Source organism: Neodiprion virginianus, chromosome 7, assembly GCF_021901495.1.
Source record: "Neodiprion virginianus isolate iyNeoVirg1 chromosome 7, iyNeoVirg1.1, whole genome shotgun sequence".
NCBI lineage: Eukaryota > Metazoa > Arthropoda > Insecta > Hymenoptera > Diprionidae > Neodiprion > Neodiprion virginianus.
The window spans coordinates 3515373-3541791 of NC_060883.1; the positions used below are offsets into that span (position 1 = coordinate 3515373).

At 38.9% G+C, this 26419-nt stretch overlaps 1 protein-coding gene across 1 annotated transcript in view; it reads right to left on the bottom strand.

Moving 5' to 3' along the window:
- Positions 1 to 3794: 3794 nt before the first annotated feature.
- LOC124308856 (synaptogenesis protein syg-2-like) overlaps positions 3795 to 26419 on the bottom strand; it is a 223779-nt gene continuing 201154 nt past the window's right edge. The window contains exons 10-17 of the mRNA XM_046772009.1: positions 25108 to 25252; positions 24892 to 25022; positions 24479 to 24638; positions 16704 to 17003; positions 15922 to 16218; positions 13783 to 14007; positions 10452 to 10615; positions 3795 to 6174 (exon numbers count right to left, since the gene is read on the bottom strand). Of these exons, the coding sequence (XP_046627965.1) occupies positions 5857 to 6174; positions 10452 to 10615; positions 13783 to 14007; positions 15922 to 16218; positions 16704 to 17003; positions 24479 to 24638; positions 24892 to 25022; positions 25108 to 25252 (1740 nt within the window). The 3' untranslated portion in view covers positions 3795 to 5856. The remainder of the gene's footprint in view (positions 6175 to 10451; positions 10616 to 13782; positions 14008 to 15921; positions 16219 to 16703; positions 17004 to 24478; positions 24639 to 24891; positions 25023 to 25107; positions 25253 to 26419) is intronic.

Consider the following 26419-nt stretch of genomic DNA (forward strand, 5'->3'; position numbering starts at 1 on the left):
TGATGTTAAACTACTCCACCCATCACCGTCGAAGATCTGATGTGCTTGACTTATCTGACACTTGGAATATTTGCATGTATTTTGTATTCGCCGAATGGAATAAGCCCCCTCATAACGTTAGCCGGACTTGTTGATCGATAGCCGTCGCAGAGAGAACTGGTTGTTGGAATCTGGGCTGAGGATCGAAGACGAAAAAGCGGCAGAAATCCCGTCAGGTATATCCTCGGTACCTTGGTACTGCAAGTTGTGATATTGGTTAGCGGATCCGGAGGCTCGGCAAGATTGATACGCGAGTATACAGAAGAATCAGAGATCAGGAGGCGGCTGAGGCTGAGGCTGAGGCTGAGGCGAAGGACGGGGAAACGTATGGGTGGGATTACCGGGAAGGGTAGTCTCTATCTTTGCCTGAAGGCCTCGAGGCTTACGCGGAAAGATACGGACTTGTCTATGGAGATCTAAGGCCCACGAATGTAGCCAACCTCTATCTATCTGGATCACGAGGAAAATGTATTTCCACCCGGAGAATAACGTGGACTGTTTTACAATTAGCGGACAACCCCCGGGGACCCGCTTATATCGTGTATATTCCGCAGCTGACAACAGCTTGGTCAACCGTATCTCACACCCCATGATCCTTGTTTTTGTTTCCATCTTATCCTCTCCTTGCGTTTATTCTCCTCGGTATTCTGTCCGAAGAGGGATTTGCCAGAATCTCATACAAAATCTATACCAACAGAGATTTTTCACTTCATTTGTCACGCAGAAGGACGGGAAATTCATTTCGCGAAATCGAAATCATTGCAAAGCTCAATATCATTTTAATTGCAATGTTTACAAGCCAATGGAATTATAGCAAATTTTAAAAACTCTGTGATATCATCCGAAAATTAATTTCGATTATATTTCATCCGAAATTCTAGTACTACGTATTTTAGAAATTCTCTCGAAATTTTTTGCAATCGTTTGAAATTACTTGGAAAGATCTTGAAACAAATTTTTTGATCTGTTGCAAAAATTTTGTTTACTTGCAGATTTTAGAATTATTCATCCGATCAAAAAATCATCTTGAATTAAGTATATCTATATTATGCCACGCTATTACAACACCGCGCAATTGCAAAATCCCAAAAAAATATGATCTTTCTCACCCAAATACTTCCGTTTCAATAAAGAAACAGTATTTTCTTTCTTACAAACAACTTATTTTCTAAAACCTGTTCATTTTCTTAATAGTTTCAATAAATTTAACCTGCTCGTATTGTCCATCGTATATTTTTGGTAAAATACACCATCATCAATCTTTTGTATCACAGGTAAGAGACTGGGAAAAAATTTCTCGTCACGATCCCTGAGAGCCTCCATACCCAAGCAATGTATATTCAGCTTGTGAGGTAGAAACGAAATTCTGTTTCCCGAGTTTCTGTTTCAATCCGGGATCAGAATCTCGACCATAGCGTCACCGACGTCGTCATTTCGAGGCTCACGTTTCGGGTTATTCGGTTGCTAGCTACGGTATAACCAAAATTTACCGGAGGGGTTGAAAAAGCTCGGTGTAGGTGTAGGCATACGAAGTGATTCGCCGAATTACACGAGTCGAGCGACACATACCAATATCTGGTTTACTTCTCTACCCCGAAATTGAATAAGGGTGAGACTCGATTCGCGAGATCAGGCGAAAGAAAAAACAAATCATTTTTTTTGTCGCAAGCCTCGGCCTTATCGTTCTTATGATAATAATATCATTGTTGTTATCACTACTCACCGCGATCAGTTTCGTCCTTTATTTTCTTCGACACCTTCCAACGTCACGTGGATGAAAGCAATATGGCGTCGGTTAGAGCGATCAGCTGATTGATTCTGTTGAGTTATGCTCGTATCGCTGAATGAAAAGCTCCGTGCAAGCTGTTGAACTCTGTTTCTAATACACCTAGTTGATATTTGAGTGAAAATTAAAACGGAAAAGGACTCTTGGTTTGAAATATGAGCGCACGGTAAAGTTGAACCGTTCCTCAGGCCACATATATGTATATATACATCATAAAATTATGCGTAGAATATTGGAACGAATGAATCACCGTATAAACTTTTTATATCAACACGTTTATTTCGGTTACATATATATGTATATATCTATACTCTTTGTCATTTGTATACATACACATATATGTATATTTCTTTATATATTTATATTGTTGTTAATTTTTCTCATTATTAATTTTTTTTTTTTTTTTGCTGTTGCCTCCATAATTATTGTAAATACACGTATAATAATGGTCTTCTTTAATTATTATATCGTACAGTTTTCGATCATTTGTCACCCATTGAGCGAAAACAAGTTTTACTGCAAACACCGGGTGAAATGATCTGGTACATGCCCAAACAGATGATAGTATATATATATATATATTATGTACTTATCTATCTAAGTATTATTAGTGAATGTAAAAAAGAGCGCGTTAAAAAACTAGCCAGTCTGCACCGCACGACTTAGTTGTACACATATATAAGTTGATTATTGTTTCGTTAAAATTAATCATTATACTCTTGATTAAGATTAAATGAAAACTTCTGCGATGTCCCTTTGAATCAAGATGCAAGTTATTAAATCTGTCGATTTATAGGAATTAATAAATATTGGAATAACCAAGTTTGTCAACCTGTGGTAAGCGGTTTGAATTTTGTCTGTTTGGGTTCGAGTTTATTTCAGACACAGAGAAAAAGGGAAAAGAAGATAATAATAATGATTCGTTTCGATAATTAAAGAAATTGTAAAAAAAAAATCATTGAAATTTTTACACAAAAATTTTTTTCTTTTTCGGAATTTATTATTCCTGTCACTAAAAAAGTTTGAGAGTTGATGATTTTGGGCTCATTGATTTTGTCTTCTTTTTTTTTTTCTGTCGATTCGGAGACACATGCGCAATAACTATCAATAGCACGTATAAATTATGATAATGATATCGACGGCAATAATACGATACAAAAATCAGGCTAATAATAATTGAAAATCGCACATCGCGCACAGTGTACAAAAAAAAAAAAAAAAACCGTAACAAGAAGTTAACTTAAAAGTTGTAGAGAATACACGTAATATGAAGATGATGATAAATTCTAACGATCTGTTAAAGTTGAATTACTCTTGAAAACGTTACTTATTACAAAAAATATTTATGCTGTACACCGGAATTTTTTTGGGTCGGGTTCAGTATAATATAATATGTTACATATATGTGATTGGTTATTGCCATGCAATGATCGTTGATGATAATTGAATCCTAGCGAGGAAACAGGGAGAAAGGGATATTTTATTTATTATTAATAGTAATTTTATGTATCCTCGATAATTAATTAGCTGATCAAATAATTACAGTTCATATGTATAATATAACTATATGTGTGTATATATATATATATATATATGTATATATATATATATATATATATATATATATATATATATATATATATATATATATATATATATATATATATAAATATTGGTGTAATATCAGAGAAGCGATAAAACCATTCAACGTTTCACTATAGAATTATTATCATCATTCATTTTCTTCAATGATATAAGGTCTATTATTTATATATTTGTATATATATATTATATATTCATTCAATGCGCCTTGTTATTTATTTACAAATTTACACGTACCTACAATCGAATTGTTCCTTTGACGATACAATTACATATATCAATTCGTCATATTTATCGTACTCAAATATGTATATATATATATATATATATATATATGTATATATATATATATATATATATATATATATATATAAGTATTATACATTTACTTATGTATGTATACCTTTCCTTACGTAATTACATAAAATTCACGGTACTCATATAATCTGTGTTATTTTATCATTTTCCCTTACGCTTGTTATTGTAACTGATTCATTTAATTGGTTTATTATTATTATTTTCATATCTTTTTTTAAAAATAATATTATTGTTATCGTTATTACTATAACTATATTCATCTGAATTTCTTTCAATTATCCACAATTCAATTTAACTTCACTTGTTCAACTTTTCTTCACCTATATCGATCCTCACCTTGTATATTTACAACTTGGATCTACGTACCGATAAATATCATATTCATTTATACGTATTCAATATATTATACATATCCAAAATCTCGAACTATTATTTATAGTCTGCATTCGTATAAGAAAAAATTTACATTTACAATTTGGTTAAGCTTCCGAACAGATCGACGGACAGCGGCCATGTCAAGTTTCGTTTTACGCGAATTTCATTCGACGGGTGAGTTTTTTCATCATAATCTCACCCTCGCCATTTACTAGATATATTATATATTTATTTACTCATACCTGGCATCGCCGTCGTCGATCGATCACCCTTCACTTCGTTTCGCCTTAGTGTTCAGTGGCCACGGTTTTAACTGATGTATCAAGTGCAAAGTCTCGACAGAAAAGCTCAAAAGCTTTGGCTGAATTTACGTCGTTTGAATGTCGTAGAAATAATATTCCCTAAACGTATATACAGAGATTGAAAGTGAAATTGAAGAAAGAATTTCATGGAATTTATTCACAAAATAAAATAAAAAACCAAATAAAAATCAATCCTTATTTACCGTAAGCGGATTAAACAATGTGAGGCTTATGATATCAGAAGCAATAAAAAGGGGTGACGATATTTGTAAAAAGTTATCTAGGGTTAAAAAAAATCAATATTCAAATTCAGGGACCTTAACATCTTCGGATAAAATTGGAATAAACTGAAATTTGTAACATTGATATAATTTGGTAGCTCTGATCATGTCAATAAGCCGTTATATAAAAAGCCTAGATGTACATGTTAGTGTTGTATGATTAAGCCGGGTTAATTAGCCGAAAATGAGCTGGCTAAAGTAATTAGCCGTCCAAAATAGTCGACTGGCTAACCGGCCAGACTAAGCAAAAATAACTAATTAGCTAATTCTAACCGCCCAAACCTAAAAATGCAGAAAACAAACAAGAAAATGAGATTTTCACCTTTTGGATTCGAACTTCTGATCAAAATACCACATAAATAAACGTTTTTCACTTGCAATTAGAGAAGTTGCTGAGCAAATCCAATTTTAATATCACCCAATAATGTACTAACTACAGTTGGAAAATAATACTTATTAAATTATTCGAAAATATGCAGAGTTTAATAAGTGACTTTGAAACGTTGATCCAAGCAAGTAAAACGATTTTACGAACGTTGATTTTTTTTCTCAGCTTAACTGATTATTAATTATTGATTGATCAACTTTTTAGTCACCTCGGACAATTGGATGACAATAATTCTGTAAAGTTAATGTAACAACAAAACTTATTCTTCTTGCAAGTTCGAATCTGAAAGAAAAAAAAAATCATTTGCCCGTTAATTTTACACATTTTTATATTTACCCGTTTAAAATTAGCCGATTGACTAATTTTGGCAGGCTGCACCGTTTAATCAGCCAACTATTCTGGCCGACCAATCGTTTTAACCGGCCAACTTTGAGCTAATCTGTCTTGTCCGACTAAACCGGTACATCCCTAATACAAATCACCGATATTAACTACTGAATCAACACCGTTCACATAAGCGAACGAACAATTAATAATTACATATGCATATTAATAATTATTTCTCCCCGAACGACGCGCCCCGTGATTCGCAACGACCAATTTCCCGCTCTCGTATAAACGTGTGGTGGGAGGAAGAATGTTTTTTCTTTTTTATATAGTTGTTTGTTAGTTTTTTTTTGCTGTTTTTGGCGGGCGATTTAAAACCGATCATCGGTTTCCTCAGACGTAATACTCGTTGACGTTAAGCGCGTCGCAATCCCTGCCCTATACGCAGCTTTCCTGACTCGAGATCAGGGGTGTGCGGACTGTTACAACCTCCCGGGGGTGGTGCTTCCCCGATATTATTCCACTTCCGGGCGTCACGAGGCCGGAATCCTGCTGCTGCTGCTGTTGCTGTTGCTGTTGCTGAAATCCGAGCGGCGTTGGCTGCCGCACGCTGTGGTCTATGCATGCGTAAACCGTCGCTTCCTTCGTGTACGGTTTGCCCCCAACGATTACTCCCAATTTTGAGTCCATTCCCGTCGTCGCAAGGGTCGTCGGACGCGCCAGGCAAAGCTCGGCGTACGTCACCTCGCCCGAAAGCTAAAACAGTTATTAAAACGAGCGCTGCTCGACGTACGGATCTAAGGCTGACAGGGGGTAGGGGGTGAAAATTCACAGCCACACGAAGAGGGGAAAAAAAAAAAATAAATAAATAAGAAGAAGAGAAGAACAAGCCGAAATTACAATTTTTTGGCGAAAGATCAAAAAAAAAAAAAAAAAAAAAATGAATACGCGAAAGGAGAATGTTACTATTCATGAGGAGAAACGTGAGTAGGAATCGCTCGAGTTTAGAATTTTGGTTCGAGGGATGAAGACGAAGATTACGGTTCTTTGTGCGCTACTAAAAGGGTTGAATTAGCAGATATAATGGCGGTACGCGGTTCTTGATTGAGAGAGAAGAAAGTTAACCGAAAGTTGCGGTCTGTAGAGCGTCTGCGTCAGCGAATCCTGCAGGAAATTTCCTCGCAGAGTAATACAGAATGAGGAGGACTCTCAAAGGGCGCGGGGTTTGAGTTAACCAATTTTACCCAGCTGAAAATCCGAGAAGAGAATCTCGATTTTCCAGAACAAAATAGGAGTTCCCCGTTTTCCTTCTGCAAAAACGAGGGATAAGAAACAAGGAAAACAAAGAAAAACAACACGATACGCAAATTGAGTTACGAAGAAAGAAAACACGAGAAAGAAAAAAAAAAAAAAAAAAAAAAGAAAGAAAGAGTCGAGTGAAAAACTAAATCACTTCGCTTTGCTCTGCTATAAGCCTGTTATAAAGTTACGCGGTTTTCTCTCTTTTATTGATCCCTTCTGCTCGTTGCTTGGCAATGAGAGGAAAATATATGTATATTTTACCTACGGACTACAGCTTTCATACTTAGGATTCGGTTATGACCACATAAATTTAAACTTCCCTCAACATTTATTGAATACTGTCAAATCATTTCTTGAAACAACGTTTCGTTACGTTTTTAATTGCTACTTTGGGGGTGAAATCCTACCTAAAAATCCTCGAACCGGTTTTCAAAATCATAAATGCAAATTCGCAGAACAATGTGTTGAATTTTTCGATAACTTGATAATTGTATTTTTTGCACGAGAAGATAGCTGTTCGTGAAAAAGGAAAGACAGTGAATGAAAATACTGAACGAAAGAAAATGCAGGATATCGATAAAAAATGTAAAAAATGTATTATTTTAAAAAAAATCCGGATTTCAGCGCTTTCGACTCTTCAAATTCGGAATTTCAACTTCGCCCCCGTCTAAGCATCCGAATCACGGTGTCAGCAATTTGAATCCAAAACCGCGACAAAATCAGACTCCAAAAATTAGCAAAATTAGATATAAAACGTCCGGTCTCCCGGGATGGAATTTATCAATTTCGAAACTCGGGCGCGAGGTATTCACTTCGTTCTATCAGTTAGCCCCGTTTAGTAGCACGGCGCTGCAGGCGGCAGGCGGTAGTAGCAATAACTTTACAAATTTGCCTAGCTCGTAATTTATGGCCATTGGAAATTTCCCCGTTAAATACGGGGGTGCAGCCACGTTCCGGCCACGGCTTCATGCCGCCGGTATTGAACTTGAACGTACTTCGTACTGCACCGTATACGTACATGTATACATATAGATGCGCCCCTAGTTATCTAGCCTAGTGCAAGTTTTAACTGTGTAAATATATCCCTACCGACACCCGTGAAGGCAGGCATCTGTAAGCTTGTTAATACATCAGGAACACCTTAAACTTCCATTTCTCCTAACTCTCGGCAAATTGGCTATGATTTCGTAATAAGCTGAACCGAGGAAATGAAATTTCGATCAATTATATTAGAATTAGATAAACCAAGAACCGTGTTACCAATTTTCGCAATTGCGAATGCGTGATCATATTTTTTACAGATTAATGTGTCTGGCAATAAAAAAGTTTTTTTCCAATCCTTTAACGTTAAATTTTTAAATAGTCGAAAAATTTATCTCCATAACGTTTGAATCCGGTAATTTTGATCGATAGTTATTTCACAACTTTTTTTCCAAGTCGTGTGTTATCCGCTCAATCCATAGATTGTACTATTCATTAATCATATCTCGGTGATAATTCATCATATATTATATTCCACGTTTGTGTACTTACGGTCAGGAACCTCTGACTCTACTTCATTAGCATCGAATTTTATCAAGTAATTCACCTATCAGTCATTTATCACCGTTTTTTTTTTCTTCCCTCGCTTTCTGTCTGACGTTGTCTTTCATCTCCGTCACTTCCAGGCATACAATGGACTATCTCGAATCTAATCATTGCAGTATGGAAGTTCACAAGTATCACAACTTGCTGCGGACTTCGTTATCTAGATAGAACTGATAGTTATAAATTACTCTGCAGTTTGAGAACGACGGAAAGAGTGACGTACAAGTACGTGTATTTGTATCGGCGTGTCTAATTGCAGACTAATTGACTAAACGAAACGTTTTCTCGTCAATTTTTTAATCGCCCCGAAAAAATTTCTAACTTTCATTTCGGAGATTCGATCGAAGATCCACACGCTTGAAATTAATTAGCCAGCTAAGAAGCTATTACCAATTTATCAAGCGACATAATTTTACGAACGCTTCACGGTTTCGAAAAACCAAGAATCTTTAATCTTCTTCAAATTACGAGAGAAAAAAAATACGACGATACCTGTGCTAGAAAATTTTTTCTGATGGCATATTCCGATGGAAAAATATTTTTTGCACGATTTTTTTGCACAATGAAAAGCTGCGGGTCATGTGCAGATTTTCAAGCCAACTCATCGAACGGCATGTGCCTATACGTATGTATGTATATTGTATGTATAGTCGTATATGAAGATGTATGAAATAACGGGGGCGATAAACCGTGAAACTTTATGGGAAACAATAAAGTTGGCAGGGTGGCTGGACGCGATGGCTGATAACAGGTGCCGCCTCCACATGCGGGGACTCTCACTGACCAAGGGCGATGATCATGGATCGCGAAGCTTTGCTTTTCGCATTCTGTATACGCAATATAAGTGATACGCGTGTGGTTCATTCCGTGAAAAATTCAGCAACGCCTAATCCTGACAATTTACAGTATGATCAAACATTTGCGGAATAATTCAAATGCAGTTGAAGGATTTTTCGCAATTCTGTTATCAAATAATATTCAAATCAGAGATCGTTTCACTTTTCACAAAAATGTGAAATATGGAATGAAATAACGATAACAATGGTAAGTAAACGTGTTTAGAAGGAGTAAGCTACGTTTAAAAAAATTTAAAAGATCTTTAAATTTCACGGTAACGGTAAAACGGGTCAAATATTCCTACCATTTTTATTCTAAAATTTTATCCATCAACAATTTACGAATGTTTATAAATAAAAATCCTTCAAGTACTACGATCAACGGAATGAGAATCGTCGCAAAAAATTTTTATGGTTTAAAAAGATTTGTCGATTTGCCGAGGAATGCACCATGCGTGACACCGGCAAAGGAGAGAGGAGGAAACGTCAGGTGAAGCTACTCGATTACATATTGCGGTGTGGTAGCGCCATTATTTTTACAACGCCTCGCGGATGGCGGATGCCCGGGATCCAGCGGCCATATAAGCTGAAGAGGACGTGACATCTTCTGAAAAATTCTTTACTTTACGGCCGATCTGGTGCTTTTTTTACAGCTCAGTATTCATCCCGGGACCATCAACAGCCCCGTTTCAACGCGTCAGCCTCGTTAGCTCAACCGGCGGCCACGCCTATGCACCAGAATCTTCCCAACCGTCCCTTATTTTCACCCTTACATCGTCCCGAGGTGGCGCAGGGTGAGAATAAAGCAACGATATATCAGCTATGAGGGCATTGCCTGCAAGAATCTACGCTTCTCTTCGTGACATTTCGAGAAATTTCATTAAAAAAGGATCACTGATATTCTACAGCGATATTCTGACCTCACTTCTTACAACATTCTCGAAACACAAATAATTCACAAAATGTTTTTACAACTTCGAATCCGCTGGACGGTACAAAAAAGCTCAGGAGTTGTGGGCTTTTCGATTAGTTATGGTGTCGACAAATTTTGTTGGACACCGAAATTCGAGTGAGGCTTTAAATTTTTTTAAATACTTTTTAGATTGACTTGTTTTGACCTTTGATCGAATGATTCGATTTGATAATTTGGGTTGTACTGACTGTTGTTGAAATAATCCTTCAAAAATGGAAAGCCTGTTTTTAATTGACCATAGTCATGTGAATTGTATCGTTTTTATAAAAATATGAAAGTTCGGCTCTCAGACACGACAGAAAGATGGATAAAGAAAAGATCGAATTCGGACTCACCGGTAAAGTGGGATAATTGTTGTACTCGTTGATCTGGTAGGTGGGTGGAAGACCTTGGAGATGGTTGATCTGGTGAGCTGGCATCGTGGCCGACTGTCCATCGGGGGTTGTCTGAACGGCGAGTGGCGTCCCGGCGGTCGAACCGGTGAGCTGGTAATCTGAATCTTCAAGTTAGATCGACGGTTTGCCTCAACTTTGATATGGTAACAGGGTTGGTTTTGGGAAAAGTCGTGCTGTGTCTCCACATCGCATCTTAATCCTCAACTAGCTTATAGCCGGGTAATTCAAATTGCAACGCCATCCGTAGGATAAACAAGAAAAGAGAAAGAGAGGAGAAGGAGCCGACGAAAATCGTCTGGATCGTGAGAGTGATCCAATACTAAGAGAGCCAATAGTCCGAAGAGTGTATTTATAATACAGTCGCAATTCCGAGCAGTCTTTGAAATCAACTGAACTAGGATCTTCTCAGCGAAAATCACGATTTTTCCTAAGTTAAACCTTCGATTAGCTGTCCTCTATTTTCCACTAACGAAGAAGTCACGTACCTAGGTTACGATTGACTCTCGAGTAGATGTTTGCCCTTTCTAATAAATATTGAATCGCTGGAACGCTAATTGAATTAGCCAGAATGATAGTTATCATAGGCATGAATACCGCTGATCAATGATGAAGGCCAAGAGATCCTTCGCCTTGTAAATTTAACCAACGCCGCTTCGGCACTCAAGATTGAGGACGGATTCCATTCGCTTGGATTAGATATGAGGCTTGGTTGGATGGAACAGGATAGGATCAACTGAGTTCATTTGAAAGATTAATGCAAAATATTTCTCACCGATTTGGCTTGCTTCCGTTGATGAATAGTTCAGTGGTAATATTGTTAAAAGATTCGTTTCGTCTACAACGAATGTATCATAAAATGGGCTTCAGCGATGAATGGGATATGCCTGCAAGTCTTTAAACACTCGAGAGTTGTTTCGGTAAAGGACTTATGTTTCGCAAACTACCGATGAGTGCTACATTTCCATAATCTCTAAAGAAGTTGGTGTAAGAAAAACAGTCCATACATTCTGGTGAGCAGTTGATGAAAGTTTGGCGAAATTGTGCACAAGACGTTGTCGAATCGTCGTCAATTCGGACAGAGCAAAGTAACAAGAGCCGAATCCAGACCACAATAGAACTGAAGCTTCGGTGGGTATCTCGTCGGTTCATTTCTTCGCCTCCAGTGGTTCTGGGACGGTGGTTAGACGATAGACGTCGTCGCCTGGGATAGAAAGGGGAGTGATAACCGCGTCAGTAGACAGGGACAAACGTGTACAAACGTCAGGACCTCAGGAGGGCGCGTGAGCCTTTGAAGGGATCTAGAATTCTCTCTTAGTCTGGTGCTCGAACAGAGCGAAGCCAAGACCGAGAGAGAGAGAGAGAGAGTGAGAGAGAGAGAGAACCGGCATTCGCTGCACTGCGGAAGATGGTAAAGAGGGGCGGGAGGGCGGGTCCCCGGACGGATAGAGTGTTGTCGGTTTCTGAGTGGAATGGATGGAATGACGAGGAGAGTGGGCGCCCAGGCATCGTCGAGTTGACTTAGGACGTGACATACCTGTCCCCCACCTTCCTGAAACCCTGTCCTCAACCCACCCCTTGAAACACAATGCCGAGGGCGCTGGCCAAGGGTGCCCCCCCAGCCCCAGGTTACGCACTTCGCCATGCATCCTAGAGACATCTTCAAAGAGCACTTCATATTTACAATATGAGCCCTGTCTATCCGGGATTTCCATTGTCGACAACCCCGGGTAGCGATACACACTAGCTATACTCCAATTACTATATCCCGGTCTGAGAAACAGTTCTACAGATGCTTCAAACGCACCCCAACGTTGACTCTCGTCAAATGGTGGATGACGGAGTCGTCATCGTAGCTCACAGTATGCGCAAGACAGAAGAATCCCTATTCTTCATGACGAATCACTCGAATTTGACTGTTTTACGACGACATTGACCCCTGGTGTGTCAAGTCAACTGGTGTGACTAATTAGTCCTTTCCCAGGATCATTGACCACAAGGTTACCCATTACCGTTTTTGGAAAAAGAGTCCTTCTCGGGTAATCTCGTACTATAAAACTCTATCAGCACTGGAGGCCAGAACAGTTCCTTTTTTGTCAGCTCGCATTCGTGACGATGAATTAGGTACTTATATCGGGCATATGAATTGGACTGTTTTATGACGACATTGACCACAAATAACCTGACATTCTTATTCCATTGGTTTCTTTGAAGGATCGATGATCAGAAACTTCCCTGGATACGGTCTTCAAGCGAAAATTAACCAACGAATAATTACTTTGACCAATGGGCAGTCTTCGTGACAGGTTAAAAAAAACTACCGATAGGCCACTTTTTCTTATCTCTCTATCAACTCGCGCTATATATATGTCGTGTGGTTGGAAAGGAAGAAAGAGAGATAGAGAGACGGGATTTAAGAGGGAGATTTTTCAAGCAAAGGAAAGAAAGGAAAACCGAAGACCGACGTGAAGAAGAAAAAAACATCGTTCAGCGATAGCATGAGCCGGAGAATAAGGGGGAGGCGGGGGTTGCTGGCTGGAAATACAATTGAAGAGATTTTTCCAGAGGAAAGAAATCGTTTACCCTGCGGCGCAACGTTCTAGTTACCTTGTACCTATTCGCTCGAACCAATGCAACGCGGTTGATACTGCAATCGAACGCGCTTGCACTGATACTTCAATCTTCTCTGATGCGATCGGGATTTCAAACTTGTATACCTACTCTCACCGCTTGCTCTCATTCTCAACTATTTTGTAAGCCGAACCCTTTAGCTGGCGGAATGCTATTTCTCGATAAGAATCGATAAACAACTAGATTAAAAAGAGAAATATCTGTAACTGCTATACCGCCAGGACTTGGTGAAACGAAACAGTTACGTCAGAATGCTTCAACTTACTCGAATCTCATCGATGCTTTAGCAAAGCATTTTTTGCCACGACAGCGTGACAATATTTTTTAATATTCGCACAAATTTAACTGTTCTTTCAATTTTCTCAGCACAATTTCTTTAAAAATCGTCACCATTCGCTAAAATTTTTTCTAAAAGATTACAACTGCAGTAATTCGTATTTCGTTTCACCGAAAACCACAGGAAAATACTTGGGATAAACATTAATTTTTTGAATTCTCCCTAGCTGCAAACAGCTACGAAAAAGTTAAAAACTCGAAACTACGAATGACGCTTATAATTGGGGAAATCGAGTACACCCTCAATTCTGTAAGAGACATTGTGCATTTTGATTTGTAAGAATTCATCAGTTGGGTAATGTCTTACCTTTGTTCGTCGGCACAACGTCCGGGTTCCTATCATCAGTGTCGTAAAGTTCCTCGGCGCTAGGAGCGGTTGCTTTCTTCAGGGGTAGGTCGCCTGGTCGCTGAGCTCGACGGTCGCTCTTAAGTTTGAGAGCCCCGAGGATGACAAGGGTCACAAGAACCAGGGCAGTTATTACTCCGATGAGGACTCCTAACAGCGGTGTAAATTCGAACGGGATCGGTGTTCCTGTGAACAGAACCCGCACTGCTCTCATGTTTTTCGCCGTTTATTTCCATCACCCGAACTTATAGATATGTGTATATATAAATATTAACGCACCGAATAGGATTAAATTTTTTCCAATTTCTAAAAGGATCAAGCAAAAAGTCTTTTGGAATCCACCTGAACTTCAAAGCTTACTTTTTTTCATCGATGTTGGAAATGAAGTACTGATAGAATGAACTCTGAAAAATTGCTACTTCCACTCAGTTTAAAGAGTTGAAATTCTTTGTGGAGTCCACTATTCACAGATCATTGCCTACGTTTGAATCGTACGAAAATTTTCAGGCTTCTTACAGTCTGGCGTATCGATTGAGTACCCACTTGCCAGGCGGGATGACTCGTGAAAAAATGTGAAAAATACGTTTTTGAGAATTGAACCCTATTCCAAGACTTTTCTGATTCAAACTGTTGATAAAATGGAAAAAAAAATTATTATGCACAGTTTTTGCAAATGAGAACTGCATGATTACAAAAATTAAGTTTTCGGTGAAATTGCCTCATCGATCCTGCTTTCTTCTCAATCAATCGATGGAGTGTGTATGTACTTTTATTTATGGCACATTGTTTGAATTCACATGCACACGATTAACTATCCGCCTTTTTATCGATCAGTATGTACACACGTGTGTATATAAAGAGAGCTTTCAGCGAGGAGACAGTCTGCGAAGCTGCACTTAAAAAGCGTCGCGTTGCTCCCGTGCGGCAAAGTACCGTAGAACGTTAATTTTTAATGGGGCATGAACGAGTCGTCGGGTAGTTGGACGGTACTGGTGGCAGTAGTCGTCGCGTTACCAGCATATTTCGAGGTGTATTCTTAAAACCTTTCAGCAAAAGTAAGAATTATCCTCTCTTCGTGATTCCACCAGCCTCAGTTTTCCCATCGATGGATTGTCCCGTGTTTGAACCTAATGCACTTTCGTCTCCAGGTCTACTCCTCTATTTTTCAAAAACCCTCCGCTTTCCTCAATAATAATTCAGATGCTCCTCTCTTTCCTCGATCTTGGGTCCCTCAGCTCAGGCCATTTAGAAGCGAGCTTTTAGCCGGAGTAAAGGACCCAAGATGTCCGGGCGAGGACGAGGTTTTGTTTGCATACCAACGGGATACTTTGCTATTCTCGGACGCTTTGAAATTCAATATTCATTAGAACCCGAGCGTCACCTTAACGGGCTTCCTCCTCCCTGCTCATTAAAGTGTTTCGCGTTACTGTTATCACTGAGCTAGCTCACCTGAGCTAGTATCCTTGTAGAAAATATCCTTCAATATTTCCTCGAACTCCGACAAATAGTTCCGACTGTTTGTCCTCCCTCCCCCTCCCCCCCCTCAAATTTGAAATCACTTGAATCTATCACCTCGTAAATTCGCCACCCCTTGAATTTAACAACGTTTAAATAACCACTAAAACTTCGCCGCTTCAATTTCACGCCACACTAATTTCTCTGCACTTAAGTTTAACATCCTTCAGATTTGACACTCAAATTTTATCTCAGCACGACAAAAATTTCATACCTTTATAGTTGGAAGCTACTTCAATTTATCTCTACTCCAATTAGACGGAAATTGATTAAACGCTACGACAAGTTAACGAGGCTTGAACGTGTCCCAATGTGTGTAAAAAAAAAAGTCATTTATCGACGCTTTACGGTAAGTTTTAGTAACCTGATCGATTTTGCTGGAGTGGTTTCGTAACACAAAAAATTCACTACAGCGTATAACACTAAATTTAATGAGTTCCAGGACTTTGCGGAGTCGTTATAAATATAATTTTTTCGATTTGAAAGGAATAATGAGATCGATGGGCGAGCCCAGCCCCTGGTCCTAATGATCGGCTTCAATTTCCTCGGTTACAAAAGTGTAACGTTGGGTAATATTATGCTTACCAGTCTGCTTCTCGGCAACCTTCAACGTGAACCCTTCGAGCAGCGTCTCTTTGCTTCGCCCCTTTGAATTCGCGGCGTAAAGGACCATCTTCAAAACTTTTCCTGGCTCCAGGCCAGCAACCGTGAAGGCAGCATCCTTCGACGTCCTGTTCGCCTGAAGTATCGCCGTGTGCTGGTCGAATACTTCAAGAAAAAAGTACTGCTGCTGACCACCGTCAAACCCCGCTGTACATTCCACCGATAACGAGTCCGTCGTCTGGTTTGTTAACGTGCAGTTGTACGGCGATTCTGGCTTCTCTGAAACAATCAAGTCAATCAATTGATTACCCATCGTTATTTTTAACCCAATCCACGGACAATCACCAGTTATTCAATTAGGTCATATACTCAGAATCGATCAAAGTAACTTCACTCAAGTACCAATATCACTTTTTCATCCGTCAGAAGGTCAATTACACGGACCAAAAATAATCGAAGATTTGACTTGACTTTAATGAAACACCGGCAACGTGATCGGTAATTGAATGTACGCTCGACTTCAAGCTTTAGAAAACAAAGCGGATAGTTTTCGGGGTTGCGAAAAGTCAACCAAGTTTCATTCAACTTTTTAATGTTACAAACCCGTTTGGTTCAATTGATCAGCACCCAATGTGATCGAGTCTCGCTATTAAATCATGAATTTACAGTGCACGATGATCGAGTGGAGCATAATTATTTATTGCATTTCATCAATGGGTATAGGATTGTCTCTAAGGGTGAAAAATTCTGCGGATTTATCTCACGTGCAGGAATGATGTGGAACATGCACGCATTCTTCTGTAATCCAGCGGTATTGCTCGCCCAGCAAAGCACCATTCCATAGTCCATTTCGGTGACCGGTCTGTAAGTGAGGATGCTCTGCGTTCGTCTCGTTGAGTTCTTGTACCTGGCTTGAGGAACGTCTACCATTTCTTCGGTGTTGTTAAAAGCCCATCGAAAGGTGTGCGGAGCCGGGTAAGCCTCAACGCGACAAATCACCCGCGCCTCTTCGTGCCTCGCAACACCGTAGACCAACTTCTGGTCCGGAAGACAAATCGGCTTATCTGAAATCACATATCGATACTAAGCAGAAATGAACAAGAAACATCGCAGAGTGAGGCATCGGGTGAATTTCCTTTTTCCGCAGCGAGACAAAACCTTTCATTATGAATTGCTAACGAGATTTTAATCCTGCAAATTGCTCACTCAAACTTTTTCTGTACTTTTCGGAACTATCTAATTTGATATTCAACATTTTTCTCGCTGTCAACTGTAGCTGGCACAACTTTTTCATACCGAAAAATTAATTCTGACACGAGTTTGACGAGTTTTGGAAATACCCTGAATTTTACAAAATATCGGTGTTCAAAATTTTCCAAACGAACGGTAATCAAGCTTCGTCCATTCCTTAAAATCGCGTTTGAAAACTCATTTGTTTCAATGTTCCGAACGGTTTTAGAATTGAGAAAATAACATTTCGTAAGATACATCCACTTTATTTAATTTGAACGAGAAGAATACATGAAATAATATTTGTAAAACTTCCATACATGAGTAATGCTACGTACACAAATAACCTTCCTTGGTATGAATATAAAAATACGCATGAGCCTAACTTTCGTCAAGGCTTTTACGGAATTCAGAGTGATTGAAAAGTTCTTATCCGATTCGAGCGAGTCTATTCGGGCATCTGAAATTGGCAGCTCAATGGGATTTTCTCTATCAATCCTTTTTTCCATTTAAAACCATATTTATCTATAGCTGACCGTGCATGTGACTGGATGCACAACCGTGTACAGCGAATTCTATAAAGCTTTTTTCTCTATCTGATCTGATGCCACGTATCTCGTAATCTCCATTGAAAGTGGTTAAAGCGTTGAAATATTATCTTCCTATCAATTTAAAAGCGTTACTGTACTTTTAATGGAAAAATTTCCTACGGACATTTTTGTTCATATTTTTTTCCACATAAAAAATGCTACACGACTAGAATTTGAATTCAGCGCGTGGTGCAAACTACTAGAATAATTCCTTTCAGTTAATATTATATACGGCGAATTTATTCGAAATCATTATATAAGCCAGAGTGGTTGATAAAAATTAACCCTATGTTACTTAAAATTGCTGAAAATCACGTGAAGCCATCCTAATTCCTAGTTTTGAAGTCAAAAAGTTACCTGAGCTCACGAAAAGTGACCCGAATTGATTAAAAGTTGATTTCAATTGAATGAAATTCGCGTGACATCTTTGGAGAATTGAAGAGCCTGTTCCATCATGTTTCCATCACTAGTTAAATAATGAAAAATCTTGTGATGATTGGATTTGTGGATTTTCGCTCGTTCCGACTAAACCGATACTGGATGTACAAAAAAATATTGCTATTTCAACACGGCATCGTCGCGTTTTCCGTGAGTTGTAATCGGGTCGATTGCAAATTTAAAATTCATAGAAACACGGGGCTGCTCCAAGAGCGGTGTCGGAATGCGAGCGTGTTACCGACCGAGGCAATAAGGCAGCACGGATCCTGACCCATAACGCATCCCCAATACCGACTGCACGCGAGGCGTGAAGGACTCGATGCCAGTCAGTTTAATTATTTCCACCGCGCACACACAGAAAGAGAGAGAAAGAGATTTAAAGGGGGGAGGCGTTTTTAGTGCGAGTGGACGGGGTTACGTATAATAGCGGTTCAGTGCGGAAACCCATTTGTCGCCGAGGGCAACAGCAGCCTGTAAATCTGCCCGACGCCAAGTCATTGTCGGGGCAGGCTGCCCAACCCCCAGAACCAAACGGCGAGTCCGGCCGTTCAAACGATCGGAAAATAGAAAACAATTCTCGGTAATTTTCACCCGACTCCCGCAAAGCGTCGTTTATTACATATTGTTTTTTAAACGTCCTCCTGTTTTGTTTTGGTTTGAAAATTCTTTCTTTTTTATTGCAAATTTTTTATTTTTTTTTCTTCATATCACACTATTCGTCTATATATTTATTTTAAATTTCATTCGAACCAAACTTTTCCCCATTCTTCACACTCTAACTGCGCATAACCTCGCTTTATTCCTGTCGGATTTATGTTCGTATTGTATTATACATTCATGAACGTATGTCTATAGGTATGTTATGTGTCGGTACCGCCTGCACTTGCCTTTACAGCTATTCGCGTCTGCGAAATTTTCTATTCTCTTATTTGACGGCAGACTGTGCAGAGCTCGAGAAATTTATCTCAACATTTTTCAGACAGGTGCTTTTTAGACTTGAAGTATGAAGGTTTGAAGAGCAGTTCAAAAGTTATTTCGTGTTCATTATTCATAGTTTTCATCATCTGTACACAGAGTTTTAATTATCCGTTTGTTTCGGTTCGAATATTTCATTCTCTGGAATGAATTTAAATTTTAGTAAGGAATAATTTATCAATTCAACGATTGTTGGAATTTTATATAAATGATACGAGTAAGAATTTAATGAGTTTTTTAAATCATTTCAGAGAGGAAAATTTGTTTCATTTAAGAACTATGAAAATAATTTTCAATGTAAATCTAAGGTTCATTATATATTCTTGAATATTATTATACAATTACTTTGAAGAAAGTTTTGAACAAAAGAATAACACTTGGAGAAATGTTTGTCAAATTTTTTATGATAGAATTTTTTGCTTCACCATCTATTTGACTGCTTATTTTTTTATAATTTACGGAGATACGTTATTATTATCATCATTATATCCGAGTGGATATCGAATACTTGCGGGATTTCTCGTTTCAAGTTAACGAAGTGTATACTGACGTTTTCCAGAACTGAAACTGACGCTTTTCTTCAGAGGTATTTTTCCCGCATATAGTATTCGGATAAGCCCGCATCGAAAAATATACCTAGCCTGAATATGATACGTATTATATACTTTTACGCCTGCGTCGAGGAATATTGGATGTAGAAAAATTGCATTAGCCGAATAATACGACACCGGATATCCCTCGCAGAGGCTTACGTATAATATTATACACGATAGTAGAAAGTATAGCCGAATACATGTACAATCTTTTTTTCTGGCAGAAGAAAATGCAGTAATAAGTTATGAGAAAAACTGGGCTCAAGTCATTTTTCGTCACAGTTTTTTCCTTGATCAAAATCGAGAAAAAATCCATTTCACGTGATTAGAAAAAAAAACAAGAGATAAAAAATTTTTCGAAACCAACATTGCTCTGCGTTTAGTGTTTATTTCAACACCTTATAATTGATCCCCATTTGATACCAGATGTAAAAAAAAAACAAAAAAAAAAAAAACGGTTGGATGAAACAGAAATTTAACGCTGAACTTGAAATGATTGAAGACTAAAAAAATACTTGACAAATTTAAGATCGCGATTTTGTGAATTTGCACAATTACATTCAGAATTTAATATTGAAATTTTTCAAACTTGACAAACTTCGGATCAGTTGAGATTCAAAGCTCATCGTTTGTAATAACAATAAAATAAATAGGAAATTGCATATTATTAAGGAAAAACTAAAAAAATTTATCGTAAAATATTGTATGGAATGAAGTAAGTGGAGTCGCAACAAAAAAAAAAAAAATTGTTAGAGTTGCATCATGAATCAATTGTTTTTTCTCTGATTAGTCAGGAAAGTTTTAGTAATAAGCTAGTTTTTGAATTCATTCCAGAATACGAGTGCCTTTATATGGTACCATGTCGGGATATATACTTTGTATTACGTATTCATTCCAGCAGCATGCAATAAGTAAATAAATAATTGATACAGAATAACGCTAAAGAGGTTCAGTCAACGCCAAGCTGCAGGGTAAATAAGTGCAGAGAGTTCAAACGGCGTTAAATTCAGCGTCACTACGACGATGCGTCAGAGTGACAAAGCACGTTGGTATTTTCAAAAATTGCGTCGACGACGAGTTCCACATAAATTCCCAGAGGGTAAAAGCACATCCCACCCGAAGCGATGGTGAAAATTTGAAAAAACGCCGGCCCTTTCCGTACCCATAAATGGCAAACGAGGTGATCTTTATTGCCGGGACAGGGCGTACAGGTTATGTTCTCAATACGATCGTTACAGGCGGTGAACAGGGCCGACGTTTAATGGGCGACGCTTACTCTTGGTGACGATGTGTCCCCACTGTCGGTGGTTTCGGGCAGGTCTCGCAGGGTTTGCGGTGAGACAGTTCAGCTGCCGGACAGATGAGCGAGCGAGTTTCCCGCGCGCGGGAAAAAAAGGGCGGGAGATTTAGTTCGCCGGTCGTAATAATTGCCCGTGGAGTTTCGCTTAATCGCGCGTCGTTTGTAATATCGTTCGTTTTACCAACGTTACGCAAACGAGCAGGTCAAAATGCGTCGTGCGGTTGAAAAAAAAAAAAAAAAAATAGTCATCCAAAAATTCACATGAACGGTATTTTTGACGATTCAAAGGACCCCGAAAAATTCTTACGGAAATTGGCTCAAGATCGAAATTTTCTCGTAGACACAAGTCCCAGAAATCAGTAGTTTCCGAAATACATGATTCTTATCTTATCTTCTTATTTTTGAGAATCAACCGTGCAGTTTTTTGAGCGATTCGTTTGATTTCAAGTCCCCTTGAAGCTTTGTAATTCATGAAAATCAGGAAATCCACAGGCATAAATAAATCTGTACACCTTTCTGCCGAAGCCTGTATATCGAAAAGTACTAACTTTTGGGACTTGTGTACTACAGCATACTAAAAATCCAGCCAATTCTACCTGGAGCTAATTTGCATAAGAATTTTGCGTGGCCATTTTTTAGGCAGGTCGTACCTTTCTGATAAAACTGCGTTTACTTCACCGTTTTTCGGTAATGGAGAATTGAGTTTTATCTGATAATTCGCTAGATACCCCAGTTCTGTTCCTGTACGGCAACGACTGAGGGTAGCGCGGCCATTGTGCAGGTTCAATTTCATGCAAATCTCGGATATTACATCTCCTCCACAACCCGGCGGTAGTAGCTACACTTTCCATTGTTTCCGCTTTCCACCGAGCGCTGAAAAACAACCGGCGTTACTTGCTTATCCCGCGGTAATTGAGTTAATTTAATTAACTCGATTTTGTCGAATGTTGTTCTACACCTGTCCTTTCTCGTCGCCGCCGTTGCCTCCGACCGTTGTTTCAGACAACACCTGTACTCTACGCAGTTTCGAGATTCCGAGATATTTATGGACGGAATTTTTGGAAAAAGACATCAAAATTTATGCCACCGATAGTCACGTAGAATTTAAAGTTGGACGTATAATTTTGATAGTTTTGCATGGTTTTGATTTTTCCAAGTAGAAATTACAATCCGGTTTAAAAAGTAGTGAGACCAAAATGTGTTTGCATACAAGGATCTGAAGAATGTAAATGAAATTGATCGATTTGAATTGAATTGGTAATTTTTAAATAAGTAGCCGGTTGTTTATAAACTTGTTTACTCCGTTGATTACATCGTTATACACTTTGAATAAATTTGTATCGTTTGTCAAATTTTGATGAGCTAATCATGTTCAAGTTTTTCTTTTTAGCGTATTTTTCAAAGCTTCTATCGCAAAATTTTTAAAACTTTTTTTATCTGCCGTACGATTGAATAAAGACGGATTTATAATATTATGAAAGTTTACGAAATTTGAACTGGCAATGTATTGAAAAATCTATCACTACCATCAAACTATCATTCAAAGTAGACGATTTGTTTATATTCAATTCAAGAGTTGCAGTATAATGCAGATTCATACAAATTGAAGGTTTACGACCTCCACAAATTTTCTCAGGGCCAAAATCGATACGGGGAAAAATGGAAAAAACTGCAAATATATTTTTTGGCCGTAACTTCCCCCATAAATTTGAAAACCCTCTCTCAGCTTTATGCTATCTGGTATAGAAGGCATCGGATTGCTCGCAGCCGTCTGATGTAAACCGGGATCTGAATTTCGTCCAGATGGGCGCTCTTGGGTTCCGTATGCAATCAAGTGCGCAGTGTCTCCGCTTCTAGGAGATGCTCAAGTGCTCGCGGATCGTCTTTGGCGGTTTTCGGAACGCCATTCCGCCCCTAAATTGCGATTATATGTATCCAGCAGCGTCAAGGATCCCGGTAGAGTCTCGCGTCAAGGATCTCGTGTCTATAGTTACAGAGAGAAGCCAATTTCCAAGTGCTTCGAATCCGTGCAACCTGGATCCAACAACATGTACTTCAATGCCGCACGACGCGCTAATGACTACGCTGTTTCAACCTGCCAATTATGCGCGAGTCTTATTGTCAACCGGAAACCAAAAATACTAGAAATATATCGATATGTTTATATGTTGCTTGAAATGACGGAGAGAATCGATTTTCAACATTTTATGTGATCAAAACAGGTCTCTTCGACATTCACGAACGACGGAACAGACTAAGTAACATAAAATAAAGACATACCGCAAATATTTGACCATTACAACTGAGAGAGAGAGAGAGAGATTACACTTTGTAAACGAGGAGTTGAAATTGAGATAATTATAAAAATTCCCCAAGGAAAGTAAGGCACGCATCGTTCATCGTAGTTAATAAATTTCATCGAGCTTGCGGAAAATGGCCAAAGCTTCCGGTTTTGCGGTGTGTATGGGCACGATGTGTGTGTGTATTCACCTGCCTACATGCCGCACCCTTGTCCCGCGGGAGACGCACGCCAGACAGAGGAGCGGAGTTGAGGCAGGATGAATTAGTTTCCGCATTTTCGTGGCAAATTAATAATTCGCAAGATCAACACGAGCCTCAAGGCATTTCTGGGCACACATCCCAATCCCACCTTTCTCTTCCCTCATCCTTTCACCAAGGCCTATCTAATACCGACACGGAAACCGCTAGCCATCCCTGGAATTAACTCGCCACATCAAACCCGCGATCCAGACTCTTGGCCGGTTTATCCCTTTTACAATCAGAACAAAGCTCAGGTATTTAGACAAGAGAGAAGCTTTTGGCTTTCGTTTTTTTTCCGGTTTTCGGTTTGCGGTTAATCTGTAATCTTCTACTCGGCACAGAATTTCTGGGACGCCTGATTTTGCATAAAAAGAACGGATTTTTCGAGACTTCACTTTCGCTTAATTTGACGTTCTTCGCTTCGTTGGATTATCAGTTATATTACTGAAATATTCTACATTCAGGACCCTATGATTTTACAATTTTCAAACTACTTTTTCTTTTCCATTAATATATCATCGTAAGCAAAAAAAAAAAAGAAATTGTTTGGAGTCAACTCAGTCGTATGATTTCAACAGTTTCTCAAGAACTTTCGGCTTCGTGCAATTGCTAAATCTTTTACGATCCTTCCGCAACATCTCACGTGATTTTTATACCTATTTTGGATTTTAAAATGACCATGCTCTGACATTCCAATCAATTCAGCTGAATATCCATCGAAGCAAATTCGAGATAATTCACCAACAACTTGAAGCTTATGGATTATATCCATTTTAAATGGTTCGAAAATCTCATCTTGTATAAGAGTATTCATACGTAAAGAACATTATTAAACTACTGTAAATAATTCGTGGAGCGTGAATGTTACTTACACATTATTTTCAGCTCTACACTGTTGCTGGTACCATCGCCCTCGACGTTGCTTGCGACGCAGGTGTAATTGCCAGCCTGGGAGCGGTTCACCTTTCTGAAAGCGAGGTCGTATCGTTGAACGAAAACGCCGTTCTTCGCGTTGTTCTGTATAACGTTTCCCTGCGGAGCAGAAATTCAAGAAGGTATATGAATAGGTAGTCGTAAACAATTACCTCGACTCCGAAAGAATTCTCTCCTCTGTGAATAACGTTCACTTCAATTTGTTCCAGGTCGAGGTGTCCAAGAACAAAGGAAATCGCTGATTCTACACTATGCCGAGTAAAAAAGCAACACCAGATGGAATGAACTCGAACCAGAAACTCAAATTTGCAAAGACTTTTCTAGAACAACTAGAAAATTTCTATAAGCTCACGTTGTGCTTCCAGACGACCTTGTAAGCCTCGGGATTCGCGTGGACTTTACACTCAAAGTAGACGTCGTCACCCTCTTCGATATCCTCGGGGTTCATGTTCGATCCAAGCTCAAGTCGAAGAACAGGGACGACTGTGGAACCGAAGGAGGAAACATTTGAGTATGGTCAACCAGTGGAGCAGATAACCTTCAGGGTTTCGTCCTTTGATGTACTTACAATTAATGTCCAGTTCCCAGTTGGCCTCGTCGACGCCTCCGTGAACTTTGTTGTTCTCGGCTCGGCAGGTCAGCTTCTTTTTATGGTCCTGGAGCGTGGCCTTGAAGTTGAGGGTCGACATGGTCATGTTCGTGTCCGGCGATATCTGCGGAGTATAAACGAGGAATTTTCATATTGGAATGGCGGTTATTGTAGTCCTGAAATTCCGCACCAATCGTCTTTCCTCGAGTTGCATGCTTTCGAGCTTGCGGGTGATCGATTTTATACAACGAAGAGCGAAACAGGGGCAAATAGTCATGGAGTGAAGAATAACTAACTAATATCTCAACTACGTCCAGAGGTCAATACGATCTGACGGTTAAATCTTGCAGTACCCGCGTAGGCATAACGTATATATGTATATATTATAATGATACAAAGAGAACTGGATCTGACAATCGGAAAGGAATTACTCCGGACCCAGAGCCAATAAATCTCCGGACGAGCGTGTCTCGGCTTCATTTGCTCGTCTAATTATGACGTACTGCTATCAAACCTGGAATATTTATTGCCCAAGTTTTCCGAATAGCTGTGTATATATATATATATATATATATATATATATATATATATATATATATATATATATATATATATATATATATATATATATATATATACGGAGAATTAATGAGATGGCTTGAATTGGGGAATACGAATTTTCATCCCTCAATTCGGGCCAACGTCAACTTTAACAATATTGTCACCCTTTGACACCCCTCGCCAACCTTGCCGTAAAATAGTTTCTGTACAAAGTTCGCCGATTAACGTATTTGATCTTGAAATATAATCAAAGTTTGATAAATATCGGAGCACATTTCGACTCCTTCTAATCCACCAAATAGCGAAAATTTGCCTCCCAATTTAAATCAGTGTTCGAAAAATATCGGCAGATACAATTTTTATGCAAATAAAGTACATTTTGATTAGGGTCTTGCTCATCAAACTCTCTACTATGCGGGAAGCAGTGTCAAATTCGGAATTTTCATCTTCAAAATCTGATCCCGTTGGCGGAGAAATGTTTACAGTAAAATTTTTGTACGTGTCACGTGAAGTTTCGGTCATTTTCCATCTGTCCAACCGCCATTTTGTAGAGGATAATTCGATGTACCAAAATTTCGATTCTTGATTCAAACAGAGCACTCGAAAAAACTCCTAAATACTGAATTTCATCAAAATCGACCTTACGGTGCTGGAGAGACAGGGTGAATAGCGCTGAAATATGAAGAAATAAATATTGAGGGGCTAAAGCTTAACCTGAACAGCAATCAGT